Below are 14,281 nucleotides of genomic sequence, written 5' to 3' on the forward strand. Positions count from 1 at the left end.
CTTTTAATCACTAAGCTTATATAAAGTATGCTAAAGAAGACCAGTGGTTTTATTTTCATTCTTATTTTTATATTTATGTACATATACCTATAATGCAGACATGTATAGATGGATGTACATATATATGAGCAAATATACTGCAGATGTGTAGGATGGGTATACTTATACATACATATGGAATGGGGATACTTATCCATATATATGGAGTGGATATACATGTATGTATGTATGTGGAGTGGAAATATATATACGGATGATATACATATACATGGAGTGGACATATGCATATATAGAGTAGCTATATGTATGCATATATATATGAGTGGAACTGCATATACATATGTATGAACGGATATATTTACACATATATGTGGAGTGGATACACATATATACATACATAGGGTGGATATACTTATATATATGGAGTACTTATATATATGGAGGGAATATGTACTTATACACTTATATATACATATATATGGAGTGGATACATACTTATACACATATATACTTATATACATGGAGTGGATATACTTATACACATTATGGAGTGGACATATGTATATATGTGGAGTGAATATACATATATATGGATGAATATGCATATATGTGGAACGGATATACATATATAAGGGGTGAATATCCTTATTTATACAGAATGGATATATTTATATGTGTATATGTGAGTGGATATACTTATATACATATATGGGGTGGATATACTTATATATGGAATAGACACGTGTGTATATATATATATGGAGTGGATATACTTATACACATATATGAGTTGATATACATATATAGGCAGTGGAAATACTTATATATGTGGTATGAATATACTTACAACTATATAAGGAGTAGACATATGCACTTATATATATGTGGAGTGAATATATTTTGTATAAATTTATATGGAGTGATATACATATATATGTGGAATGGATATATTTACATATAAGGAGTGGATATACACTTAGATATATAGAGTGGATATAATTATACATGGAGTGGATATACGTAAGCTCATATATATATATACTTATACACAAATACAGAGTGGATTTATATACACGCATCTGTGGATATAGGTATACATATATATGTGGAGAGGATATACTTAGGCACTTATATATGGAGTGGATCTACTTATACATATATATGGAATAGACATATGGATATATATGGAATGGCTATACTTATACACATTTGGAGTGAATATATGTATGCATATACTTGGGGGGGCGCCAAAAAATATACATAAATTTTAAGTATGGCATTTTCTCAAAAGATGGCCTTAATCAAATGAATGCTAGCATCATTATGTGACAGACAGGTCAGTCAAAGAAAATGGTAGGAGCAAGGTTGAGCAAACGTCATACTACATGTTACTATCGTAATTTGATTCAACTTCAAAAAGTAATACATAAATAACATTACTTAAAATGATTCAACTTCAAAAAGTAATACATAAATAACATTACTTAAAATGTGTATACATTTCTCGGGACCCCTGTACATATGAAGTGGGTATAATTATACACATATATATGGAGTGGATACACTTACACACATTTGGAGTGGACATATGTATACATGCATTTATGTCGAGTGAATACATGTATGGGAAATTCATGATGGCCCTTCAACTTGGCCTCTGGGGTTCTTAGGTGCTTTGCCCTGACAGCTGCTGAACCCTGCAGCCTGGTCCTGCCTTGCCTGGCTCTGCTTTTTCTTCTCCCTAAGCAGAGCGGGAGAGCGCACGCTACGTTTCAATTATAGCAAAGGCAAGAGTTGCTTCGCATTGTCTGTCTGACACCAGAGCGAGCCAAGCGCCCGCACGTGGGTCCCCAGTGCCAGCACCTGCAGAATCTATACTCAGATCTCAGTTCTGCCCTGGCTTCAGGACGGAGCCTCCTAAGTGGAGAGACAAGTATAATAACACAACTATGAAAATAGGAAGAAATAGAAAGAGTAACGCAAGTCATTTTGCAACCCACTACAAATTCCCATTTGGATATCAGAGTGAAGTAAAGCAAGTTTTGAAATCTTTGGGAAGTGGGATTCTGGGAGTTGGCCACCCAGTCTGAATGCACCCTGCTTTCTTTTGACTTTCAGTAAAAGGCCCTTTCCTAAAACAAAAAGGTGTACATCGCAGAAGAATTGATGACCCAAATGAACACATTTGAAAATAAAAATCTCTTAATCAAGACAGGGAATCTGAAACTAAAACAGGAAATGATAAAAGAGTGGAAGGCAATTTTGATTATATAAACTTAGAAAATGTATAGGAGGCAAAAAGCCACAAAAATACAATGGACAAATGATGAATGTGGAGACATACCCACAACAGGAATGAAAAATGGTTAATTTCTATAGTGTAGATGTTACAAATAAAAGGAGGTGAAAGATAAAGCGATTTCCTAAAAGGCCGTAAGAATGCATGAAAAGGCATTCATCCTCAGCAGCGGTGAGAAATGTGGTTGGAATCAAGGAAGCAGTGCCAGTACCAACTGGCCAGAGGGGCTGAGGGCTCTGGTATGACCCTACGCGCAGCTGCCAACTGCCTCTCCAGCAATATATAGTGTGCCAAAAATATGTATACACATGTTAAGAGATGTTATCTATACATCACTTTTCGAAGTTGAATTGAATTACAGTAGCAATGTGTTGTATGACGTTCGCTCAACTGTGCTTCCACCATTTTCTTTGGCTATCCTACCTGCCAAATGGTGACCCTACATTCATTTGATTAACTCTGTCATTTGAGTAAACGTCATTTAAGATGTGTATACAAGTTTTCGGCACACCCCCGCTCCCCGTATTTACTATGGTTTGAAAATACATGTGTCCTTTGCGATGGGCTGAATGCTTATGCTACCCCAGAATTCACCTGTTGGAACTTGACCCCCAGTGTGAGGGCATGAGGGGGCAGTACCTCTGGGAAGCAAAGAGTCCTGGGGGTAGGGCCTCGTGATGGAATCAGGACCCTCATACAGTGATCCTGGCAAGACCCCACGCCCCTTCCGCTATCTGAGGACACAAAGAGAAGTCAGATGCTAAATCTGCCAGTGTCTTGGTCTTGGATTGAGATATGGATGTCTGCTGTCTACGGAGTTCTGCTACAGCAGCATGGGCAGACAGAGGCACCCTTTGATCCAAGAGACTCACTGGTGAATTCTACTTGACGGAAATAAGAACACCAGGGCATATAGACACAGGTGCCGTGATGTCTGTATTGGCGAAAAGAAAAAACATCAAGTGCAAAGCAGGCCAGTAGTGGGTGGTGGCTAAGTGCTATGCCATGGGGTGGGGTGTATACCACCCTGAGGGCAGCAGATGCTGACATGCCAGCTACTCGGAGGGTCTCTGCGATGTCCTGATGCATAAGGAAAAAAATGCAGAAAAGCATGCTTAGGACAATTCCATTTTCTTGCTAAAGTGATGGAAAAACATTATTTCTGTATTTTTTCCCATTTTCCCATTCACCAAGCAAGTGTAGATAGGAGGTTTGGGGATGAATGACTTCGCCTTCTACAGTGTGACCTTCAAACCACGTTCCACAGGGTCAAGAGAGCTACAAGAGGGACAAGTGGGCCACACAGGGCTGCTCCAAGGCCTGTAGCCACTCAGACGGGTCGATGTGAGGCTCCAGCTAGGAGACCCACTGAAGCCAGGTGCCCAGTCAGCAGTGTGGCCCTCATCAGACCTTGTTTGTGAGCCTCTGTGTGAGCACACGTGTGTGTGTGTGTGTGTGTGTGTGTGTCAGCCAGGCAGGACTCAGTTTAGCAAGCCTGAGCATAGGTTTCTGAGAGACCCGCAGACCCCGCATGGAATCTGCCCTGGCTGGTGGCAAGAATAAATGGCCTGTTTATTCTCTACTCTGCTCTGGGCAGCTCAAGCCCACAGAAAGCTGTGTTTCCATCCATGCCTTACAGAAGGGGTCAGGAGAACACCTTTTCCCAGTCCTGGCTGGTCCTAACATCTTGAGAATCAGACCCTGTACCTATTTTGGGGGAACTGCCCCAGGTGTTCTTCTTGGAAGAATAAAGTTGGCTTGCTGAAAACCAGTTGGGAACAAAAATGTCCAAAAAATACAACTGGAAGGAAAGATATTTTCTTGCTTCGCATGCCAAGGTCTGACTAATTCACACAAAACTTTAGTGTTCTCTGGGGGCAGCCAGAGGGAAGACCCAGTTTCCCTTCTCTCTGGCCTCAGGTGTCTCTTTTCTCCCTCCTGCCTTCCTTCCCCTTCTTCCTCCCATCTCACTCTTCTCCTGCTTTTCTCTTGCTGGAATGAGAATCACGGGGCACTGTGAATCTTAGAGCTCAGCTCCAGGATCAAGCTCACTCCACTGGGCATCTTGGCATCCCTCTCTGTGGGGGCATGGGCACCTGGGCTTTGAACCCCAAGACCTCGGGCCAATTGTTGGCTTCCCTTGGCCACAGTTTCCTCATTTGCAAAATAAAGCAACTGCTGTTTTGAGGGTGACTGAGCATTTACCAATAGTGTCCTCTGAAACAACTGGGCCCTTGGAAGATTCTGCAGCCACAAGGGGGAGGCCAGAGTATTCAGCAGAAAGGGGCACTGGCCAGGAAGGGGCACTGGTGCTGGATCAAACCCCACTCTGCCTTGTAGGTCCCTCTGTGTGGAATTAGCAAGAAAGAATCAAGAGTCGTGGCTCCAAACAAGCACCTAATACTTGTGGGTCTGTGAAAGATCACTATTTTCTCACATAAAGAGCTAAGGACGGAGAAGCTCACTGAGCCAAGCTTGAGACCTCGGTGAGAGGACATGAGACATCCTCTCATGCTTCTTGTCAGTGCCCACCACTGCTACACATGTGAGAAGACTCTTGTCTCAGGACAAGAGCTCCAGGGTCCCTGACTACCCCCCTCCGAGGGGCAGGGCTTTGCCAGATGAGGGGTCTTGTTTTAAATTCTGTTATTAACAAACCAGTCCCCATGCGTCATGATCCAGGTTATCCCTGGAGATCTATTTCCTGCAGAAAGACCGTGACGGCCTATGGAACAGCTGATGTTCTGTGGAGTTATAAAGGAATTTACTATCTTAAAACTAAATTAATTCAAATCTGTTCAGACCAGGCAATTGTGCCAGCAGATGGATCTATCTGCTTGAAATGTGAGAAGAGGGTCCAGTGTTACTGGTTCCCACAGAAGAGATCAGCCAACTTCGGTAGTGAGGATCTCATACCAAGAGTGACGTGCCAGGATCCCAGACGCTTGACAAAGATACTGAGGACACTGGAGTATTAAGTGCTAGAAAGACGTGGTAGAATGGCTTGCATATAGGAGAGGCTTGACAGCATTTGTTGTATTACCTTAGCTTGATTCGGTACTACAACCACTGACAACTACCACAAATACAGCCGAGGGAGAAGAATGGCATGGGTAGCGTGAAACAGCCTACACTGAGTTTGTATTAACTATTATAATGAAGAGTATTTATCTTCCTATCAAAGCGTTTGGACCCCCCATGCATATTCACAGACATACAGCTGGGTTCGCAATCAGGCTTTGCACAGAATTTATTCTCTGCATAGACTGATTTCCTTCAATAATCTGGATGGAGGCATTTATCACTCGGAATCTAGGACATTTAGATAGAAACAAAAGTTGTATATGCTTCCCTGAGTCGGGGTTTTCCAACCCAGAGCTGCTACAGAAACTCTTGCCTTGGTCTGGGTTTGCGGGGATCAGGGTGCAGGGTGCTTTAACTTCCCAGCCCCGTCAGTAGCCAGGACTCCCCCTCCCACCCTGCCTCAGTGTCAATCCCTTGTCTCAGCTGCCCACTCGGGCTTGCTCTAGCCCCAGGCTCTCTGCCAGGCCCTTTGTTTCTCAGGCTTGACCTTGTGCCCTGAACCTGCACTGAGACATCATCACCACGAGAAGTGAGGACAAAGGGACAAGACGGCTTGTGGGGACTGCCTTACCCACGAGGAGGGCTGGTCGGGGCAGTGTAGTGTGCCCGAGCTGGAGTAGAGGACATCATCCTTCACCAGCACTGAGATGGCTCTCAGGATGAAGGAGAGGAACAGGTTCAGGTGGATGTAGTTTCTGGTGCAGTGCAGCTTCCTGTGGTGGGGCAGGAGCCGTGGGGGCGGAGGAGGGTCATGGAGAGGGGGAGAGATGGTGGAGGAATGGGGAGGGACAGAGGGGATGACGGATAGGGGAGGGAGGGAGGAGTAGGGGGAGACAAGAGGAGATCATTAAACACTGATTTCATAGACGCTTAACGATCACCTCATGGCTTTAATCTAAAGGTTGTTTTCTTTTTATGGAAGTTAAGCATTTTTTTAACTATTGCTGTACAAGGGAGACCAACCCCTCGCCCCCAACAAAAAAAACCCTGGAATTATCTTTTGGAGGGTGAGCTCCGAGTAGTACAGAATTCCCGTGCTAGATAAATGTTCTAGGACCCCATCAGCATCAGTGTACCAGCTAGTGTTGTTGTGAGAGGCTGCATGTGGCTTCAGTGAAATTTTTTTTTTTTTTAGATTCTTTCAACACATTTGCCCGTTTCATGATGGGTGATTTACAAGTGCAGCTGCCCACACTAAGTGACTTTTTTTTTTTGTTTCCCTGGATGAAAAAGTCCTCAAAGGGAAACATTTTGCTGATGCGGAAGAGATGAAACAAAAAATGGCAGAAGCACTAAAAGGCATCAAAATCGACAAGTTTAAACTGTTTTGATCAGTGGAAAAAGTGTTTCAATAGGTGTATGTATTGCATTAAACGGAGAGTACTTTGAAGGTGACTGAAGTTTAAACATGTAAGAATACACAATTTTTTATAAATGCATTTCCTTTTTTAGGGGTCCACCTTGTATATTTATGTTGTTTCCAGTGTGCATTACGGTACATTTTCTGTGCATAAATATTTCCCCTAATTTGAACTCTTTCCCCTAATTTGGACTATCTCTCTCCTAATTTGGACTATTTCCTTTCTGGAATAAGACTTTGGGATAAAAACACAAAACAAAGGAGTGCTGAACCCAGAGCCTGCTATGGGCAGGAGCCTGTATCACAGACACGAAGGTTGGATTGCTTCTGAGCCTGGTGTTCCATAGCTTGGCGCTAGGCACCCGGACTAAGGATTGCTTTTTTCCTTCTCTCTCATTTTGTTTCAGAGTCTCCTTCATGCTCCAACTCTTTCACCTTGAGACAGGGAGGCAGCACAAGTCTCTCCTCAACAAACTGATTAATACCTGGCTCTTGAAAGCCTTGATGCTGATTGAACCATACTTATTTTATTAGGTGGAAAAAGTTGCCTTTTCTAAAAGCTGATTTCCTCCCAGTGAAGAAAACGCCATGTAAGGTAGGCCCCTCTACGAACCAGACCTCCTGGGACCACCAAGGGAACTTGTCTGTGGACTAGAAACCTGTACTTTTGCCTCCTGGTCTCATATCCACTCTGACTGTCCCTCATGTCGACTGCTCATGGTGACCCAGATGCACAGGTTGGTACCTCCTGCTCCAACTGCACCCCTTTCTCCTACTCACACCGTCCTGTTACCCTTTCATGTCCCTTGACCCGTGCTGTCCAATCAGTCACTGCAAGCTACACAGAACAAATGAAATGGAAATTTGGCTAGATCAGCTGAAGACTATATTTAAAATTGTATTTAATTTTAATGAATGTACATTTTAAACACGGAAGCAGTATAAACTATTTTTCCTGTTATATATACCTTTCCTGTCCTGTTAGCATTATATTTTTCTTTCCCTGCTGCATCATGTAGGATACTGTGTTGTGTATGCATGCCAGGCATGTGTGATCTGTCCAGTATTTCGCATCAATATGCCACTAATCTAGCTGATGTCAGTACGAGGCAGGGTAGCTAGCACAGGTTAAACAGAGATAGATAAATTTCCACTAGATAGGTTTTAGGAAGAGTTCAGACATTTAAAAAATTATTGTTTATTGCAGGCCAAGCTGGCAGCCACCCCCTAGGCAAATCAAAAGAAAACTCCATCAGATGCAAGACTAGAACAGCCCAGTCTTTCAATTCATGGTTTAGCATAATAATCTCTAAGAGTTGCACATGGCTCACACCTGTAATCCCAGCACTTTGGGAGGTGGAGGTGAGAGGATTGCCTGAGTCCAGGGGTTCAAGACCAGTTTGGGCAACTTGGCCAGACTTTGTCTTTACAATAAACCAAAAACTAGCCAGGTGTTGTGGCATGCGCCTGTGGTTCCACCTACTTGGAAGGCTGAGGTGGAAGGATTACCTGAGTCCAGCAGGCTGAGGCTGTGGTGGCCATGAGCGTGCCACTGCTCTCCAGCCTGGGTGACAGAGTGAGACTCAGACTCAAAAAAAAAAAAGAAAAGAAAAGAAAGGAATCTTTTAGGTTCCCTGTGGAAGGCGGAAGACAGAAGGCCAAAGACCATCTCTTAACTGACCAAAGCCACAGAAATGACAATGAGACCACCTTTTACTTGTGGATTGGAAACATCTGACAGGTCTCCTGCAAAAGACAATGTGATCAGGAAAAGACCATCCCACCCCTCCCCTTCTCTCCTCCCTAGGAGCCCAGAGATGTCACTCTCCAGAGTAGCAGTGTCTAGGCTCCACTTTCTGTAGCATATCTATCGCTGTGAATGTATATCAGGTTTACTGTATAGAGCAAAGGGACGGTTACTTTTGCCCGTGCCAGCTCTGGTATGCTATTCTTTCTTTTCTCCTTTCTTTCTCTAATAAACTTTGTTTGAAAACTTTGCTGGCCACTCAAAAATTCATTTTAAAAATGAACCAAAGTATTCATGGGTTTTGCACTGCATCCCACCTGCATCTAATAGATAATCAATCTATACATGAATGGAACACTGTAATATGCGACTATATTATGAAGATGGTAGGAATTATAGTAGTGCTTGTATAAATCATAATTAGTTGCAAAATGAAAATGCTTGTTATCTTAAATACAACATAATTAGTTTTCTAGTTTTTTTTTAAAGTGGGAAAATTTAAAATGAAAGCATACTACTGATGAAGAATCAAATGAAGGTAAGAAATTTGTACTATGACCAAAAAAGTACAGGAAAACAACAACAAACAACAACAAAACTACAAAAGGGACTGGGCTTGGTGGCTCAGCCTGTAATCCCAGAACTTTGGGACGCAAAGGCAAGTAGATTGTCTGAGCCCACAGGTTTGAGACGAGCCCTGACAATTTGGTGAGATCTCCTCTCAACAATAAATAAAAAAAAAATTAGCTGGGCATGGTAGCACATGCCTGTAGTCGTAGCTACTTGGAATGCTGAGGTGGAAGGATCACTGGAGTTCAACGGGTTGACGCTGGGGTGGCTGTGAGCGTGCCACTGCATGCCAGCCTGGGCGATGAAGTAAGATTCCAAAAAAAAAAATAAACTACTAAAGAGAATGAAAGGTACCTATAGAAATCTAGAAGAAACTTAGCTTATTCTTTAGTCTTTTTGCCTCAGCATAACCATTAGCAAGCATTCAGACATTTTACTACAGAACAAGCAGCAGCCTATTCCAGCCCCCTCAGCAAATCTCCTTCAGATGCAGAATCAGGACAGCCTAACCATTCATGGTTTAGCATAATAATCTCTAGTAAACTTTTAGGTTCCTTGTCAAGACAGAAGATCAAAGATCACCCCTTGGCTGACCAAAGTCATAAAAGTAATAATAAGACCACCCCACCTTTGGTCAAGGAATTTGTGAGTTGCACATGTCTGAGTTTATGAATTGCAAATGTCTAACAAGTCTCTTACAGGAATCACCCCCCCCCCCCAGGGTTAACCTAATCAGCCTTCTGTGAACTACGTGACACAGATAAGCCCCACCATGGCAGCAATCATGTGACTAACCCACCCATCTGCCTGCTGTCCATCACCTGACAGCATCAGTACCAGTGCTTGCCTGCCCCTTTGTGATGATGTGGAAGCAGACCATCACCCAGTCACCTAATGATCTTCCCCCATCAAGGGGAATGGTTAAAAAGACTCAAGCACAAGCAACCAGCGGCCATTGTCTTGTTAGACTCTTGGTGTGGTCATGTGCTTTCTGAACTAAGCCTGTGGCCATATTTCCTTGGGGAGGTGAATCTTCTTTCTTCCTTCTCATTCTCTCTCTAACTTACTTTTAAATAAACTTTTCTTTCTTAACCTTTTTGTGTGTCACAATTCCTTGCAATTTACTCGGATCTCTGGGTTCCCAGCACACACCTCTGGCTTGCCAGTCCCGACAGTGCTGCGTGCCTCTTTCCGCCTCTCCACTCCCTGTCTGTCTATACCCGAACATTTTTGGAGGTTCCACCAAGATTCTTTACTTCCTTCTAGCCAAGATTTCTAAGTTTCCCCATGGACTGAGCTGGATGTCGGAGGACAACTGACGGTCTCTGCCTAGGGCTACTCCTTAGGGAGGTAAGAAGGTCCCCGAAGGAAAGCTCGGACCGCCAGTGCCCATGGGTGGGGGGAAGTGCTTGGTTTCTTTACTCTTTTCCCTCTCTGGCTGGTGAAACAACTCCACATAGGACCTTGAATCTACAACAGCTGCATGGTACGCCTTTCTGTGCCTCTGGTGAGTCATCCCTCATTTATCATACGTGCGCTCTTGGACCGCCCTTTGTTCAGATGACTTTCTGGGTCTCTCGGGTTTCCGGTTTCCATCTTGGGAGACTTCTAGCAAGGGTTGGGGACCTAGTTGCTCAAAGTCCTGGTACCAGACCTTCCAAGACATGGTGGAGCATGCATCCGGCAAGCTCCGGTGGGCATAGGAATGGGAGGACGCTCTCTCCCTGCTGACTCACATCCTTTGTGCTGATTCCTTTGAATCTGTTGGGGACGCCCGGCAGGGTATCTGGATGCGATAAGGCCCAGGAACAAATCCGAGAAACCAAGAGCCCATCCCAACTGTCCTTTGACTACAATACTGTTTTGCAGCCCCGGCACCAGCTCCAGCCTACCTTGCCCCAGCTGACTTTTTCATCTGGTGGACAAGTACGGGGAAATTTCACAACAGAAGCTGAGGAATGGCAAAACCTGACCAGAAGGTGGCTCCTTAACTCCTAATGCACTCCTGCAGCTTGCTTTAGACTTCACAAGAAATGACAAGTACCGTGAGCTCCCATATATTCAAGCCTTTTATGAGTTAGCTCACCACCCAGTTGTCTGCTCCTCTTGTGTAGTTCTGTGTTGGCTCCCCAGACCCCACTGTCCACAGGCTCATCAGAGGAGACTAATCCTGCTAAGTGAGCCGAGCCTCCCTCAAAAGAGTTTTTCACCTCCTTCATACTCTCCCATTCCTTCTGCAGCTCCAACTCCTGCTTTCCCACTAACTCAAATGCTGACCCAACTGGCTTAACTTCTCCTGTCTCTCTTATAATCTGCTTTTGCTACTACACTCCGTCAGTTTCTCTTTCTTCTCGTGCTCCACCTTTACCTGTGGAGGAGAGGCTGGCATCCATGGTTGTGATGTTTAGCCCTGGCCCCCAGTCTCTCTTCTCTCTCACCTTCGGAGAAGCAGCTGGTGCCGAAGGCCATGGCACCTGACCCCAGCCTCCATTCTTTCTCTTTTGTCTTTGGCAGAGGGGCTGGCGCCAAAGGCCACAGCGCCTGACCCCAAATTCCAGCCTTCTCATCCTCCTCCCCTCACTGCTTGATAACCCCCTGGTGGCAGTCCTACTAGCTGCAATAAGTCACCACCCCCACATGTACTTGGAAAGCCCATTCAGGTTTCCACATGACTTAATAGGTCTCTTCTCAGGGGGAGTGGCTGGGACAAAAGTATATTAAAGTTCTTGCTTTCTTATGATAAATTTCTCTCAAGTTATATCTAAACTGGGACTATATCAACCTTCTTCCCAGTCAAAAGTAGAGGGAAACCTATAAATTAATCCTATTAGTTAACTACAAAAAAGGTGTTATTAAACAGGCTACCTAAGACAAAATAAAAGAGGTCTTTTTAAGACCAGACAAAAATCCAGCAATGTTTCTAAGTCACCTCTCTGAGACATTGCAGCAATTTACTAATATTGATTTCAACTCTCTGGAGGGACAAACTCTTTGGGCTATGTATTTTATCTCCCAGTCTGCCCCGGACATTAGACACAAACTCCAAAAATTAGAAAAGGGCCCACAAACCCCTCAGCTAAAACTATTGGACATGGCTTTTAAAGTCTTTAACAACTGAGAGAGAGAGAACAAAAGCAAAACCACAAACATAAGCGGGGAAACATTTCGGCTTTTATCTCTACCGTTTTAGCAGAGAGAGCCACCACTGACAATCTTCCACCTCAGATGGTTAATCGCAGAAGGGGTACACAGCCCCCTTCCCAGGTTTGTTTCTGATGCCGTCAAAATGGGCATATGACCAAAGACTGACAAACCCCACCAAGGACAAAACTGTGTCCCAAATGCAAACAGCGTGGACATCGAGCTCATGATAGCCTCGTTCGCCTAGCTGGAGAAGAGCACATGGCTCAAAAGCTTGCTACAAATAAGGCACACCAGACACCTTGCATGATTTTGGGAGGGGATCTTTTGGGCTTGCTCCAGTCGGATTGACTCGCCCCTGACTCAGGAGCCCCAACGTCTTTGGAACAGACTATTAAAAACCAACTGAGCCTAGGGTGGAAATATCAGTGGCTGGCAGAATTATATCATTCGTTATTAATATGGGGGCTACATGCTCAGCTCTACTTACATTTCCCTCTTGGCTGTGGGGGTGCAGGGCATTACTGTATCCAGGCCCCTCACTCCTCTGTCATTATTTCCATGTGTTCTGGGAGATAAAATATTTCAACACTCCTTCCTTGTTATGCTAATGTGTCTAGCTCCATTATTGGGAAAACACATTATGACAAAAATTAAAACTCATATTATTCTTTACCCTGAGCCATCACCACATTGCTTTTTGGGTGCCTTTTGTTTAGCTTTGGATTCCCCTGATAGTTCTATGTTGGATCCTATCCAAGCCCTTCCACTACATATAAACTTACTGCTTTGCTTAGAGCTCTGAGTTTAGAAAAAATGTGAAAAAGGTTGTTGGTTTGAGGCATGTTTTTGGTGAAAAAGGAGAAAGGAAAAAAAATTGTGTATAGAAAAAGATCTTGTATGGTACATTTCTGCTCTATAATAAAATGGATGGTTATCTAAGGAAAGTATAAAACAAAAATAAAAGGTTCAAGCATGTCAAAAAAATGATATAAATTTGTAAAAAAAAATGTGGAAAGAATTCTATAAACACTCGAGGCTACAAAGAAGGTTCTATAAATTTACCATTAATATCAAGTACACTAATGCTAGGCCAAAATACTACTCAAAGACCAGAACATGAGCTTCTTAATTAACAATCTCCAAAAGAATTTTCTCCTATAAACAACAGAGGGGGGAAGAAAGAGACAAAACTTAAATTAGCCCTTCCCTACCGTCTTTGTTACAAAAAAGTGAGGTTTGTTTTTTTTTCTTTTCAAAATCTTTGGACTATCATTTTGGCTAAAAAAGTAACTTTTGCAATAAATACTGTAATCTTGTGTTATAACATTATGCTTTTAAAAAATTTTAATACTTAAACTTTTCAAGTTCTCGATTCAGTCTCTCTAGGGTGAGATAAGAAACAAGCTCCAGGAACCACACCTGCCCCACACCCTCCTCCTGGATTTCCTGCAGACCAGGCACAAGAATTTGACACAGGATAAATGGCAAAATAACCTGGGCTTCACCCTCTAGCATATCAATCACTGTGAAAGTATATCAGACCTATTATAAAAACAAAAGAAACCGTTTTCTTGTTTTGAATTCTTGATTTAAGCTACAACCTAACTTCATGTCTCTAATGTTTTCAATTTTTTTTTCTTTAGACTTTGTTCAAATAGCTGTATCTCCTTCTTACAGTACAACTATAGATAATTTACAAAGGCATATTTCAACTTACATTGATGAATTAGAAGTTTTGGCTAAACATACATATGATATACAGGACTACTTTCACTTTTTCAGAATTGCTTTTGGGACAATAGCCTTTTTTTCATCATTGCTTAATAATTTTTGCCTATGCTCTCTCTCAATGTTTTATTAAATCCAAATAGTATTCGGTTAAGTTCCTGCTGTTTCCTGTTCATGCCCTTGGAAATAAATAGGTAGAGACATCTCTACGGTCCATTTCAGCACAAAGTAGATACAGAAGAATGATCTTCGCCCTGTTTCCCAGGATCATAAGAATATTTCTAAGAGCAGAAGTGGGGAATGAAAGGTACCTATAGAAACCTAGAAGAAACTTAGCTTATTCTTTAGT

The 14,281-nt window shown here is 43.0% G+C and overlaps 1 protein-coding gene across 1 annotated transcript in view; it reads right to left on the minus strand.

The window, feature by feature from the left end:
• The window catches only part of VIPR2 (vasoactive intestinal peptide receptor 2), a 101,908-nt gene that overhangs the window by 12,314 nt on the left and 75,313 nt on the right, over positions 1–14,281 (minus strand). Inside the window, exon 6 of the mRNA XM_021706134.1 lies at positions 5,955–6,096. Coding sequence (XP_021561809.1) covers positions 5,955–6,096 — 142 coding nt within the window. The remainder of the gene's footprint in view (positions 1–5,954; positions 6,097–14,281) is intronic.

This window comes from Carlito syrichta, unplaced genomic scaffold (assembly GCF_000164805.1).
Source record: "Carlito syrichta isolate Samal-C Ts95f unplaced genomic scaffold, Tarsius_syrichta-2.0.1 Scaffold315176, whole genome shotgun sequence".
NCBI lineage: Eukaryota > Metazoa > Chordata > Mammalia > Primates > Tarsiidae > Carlito > Carlito syrichta.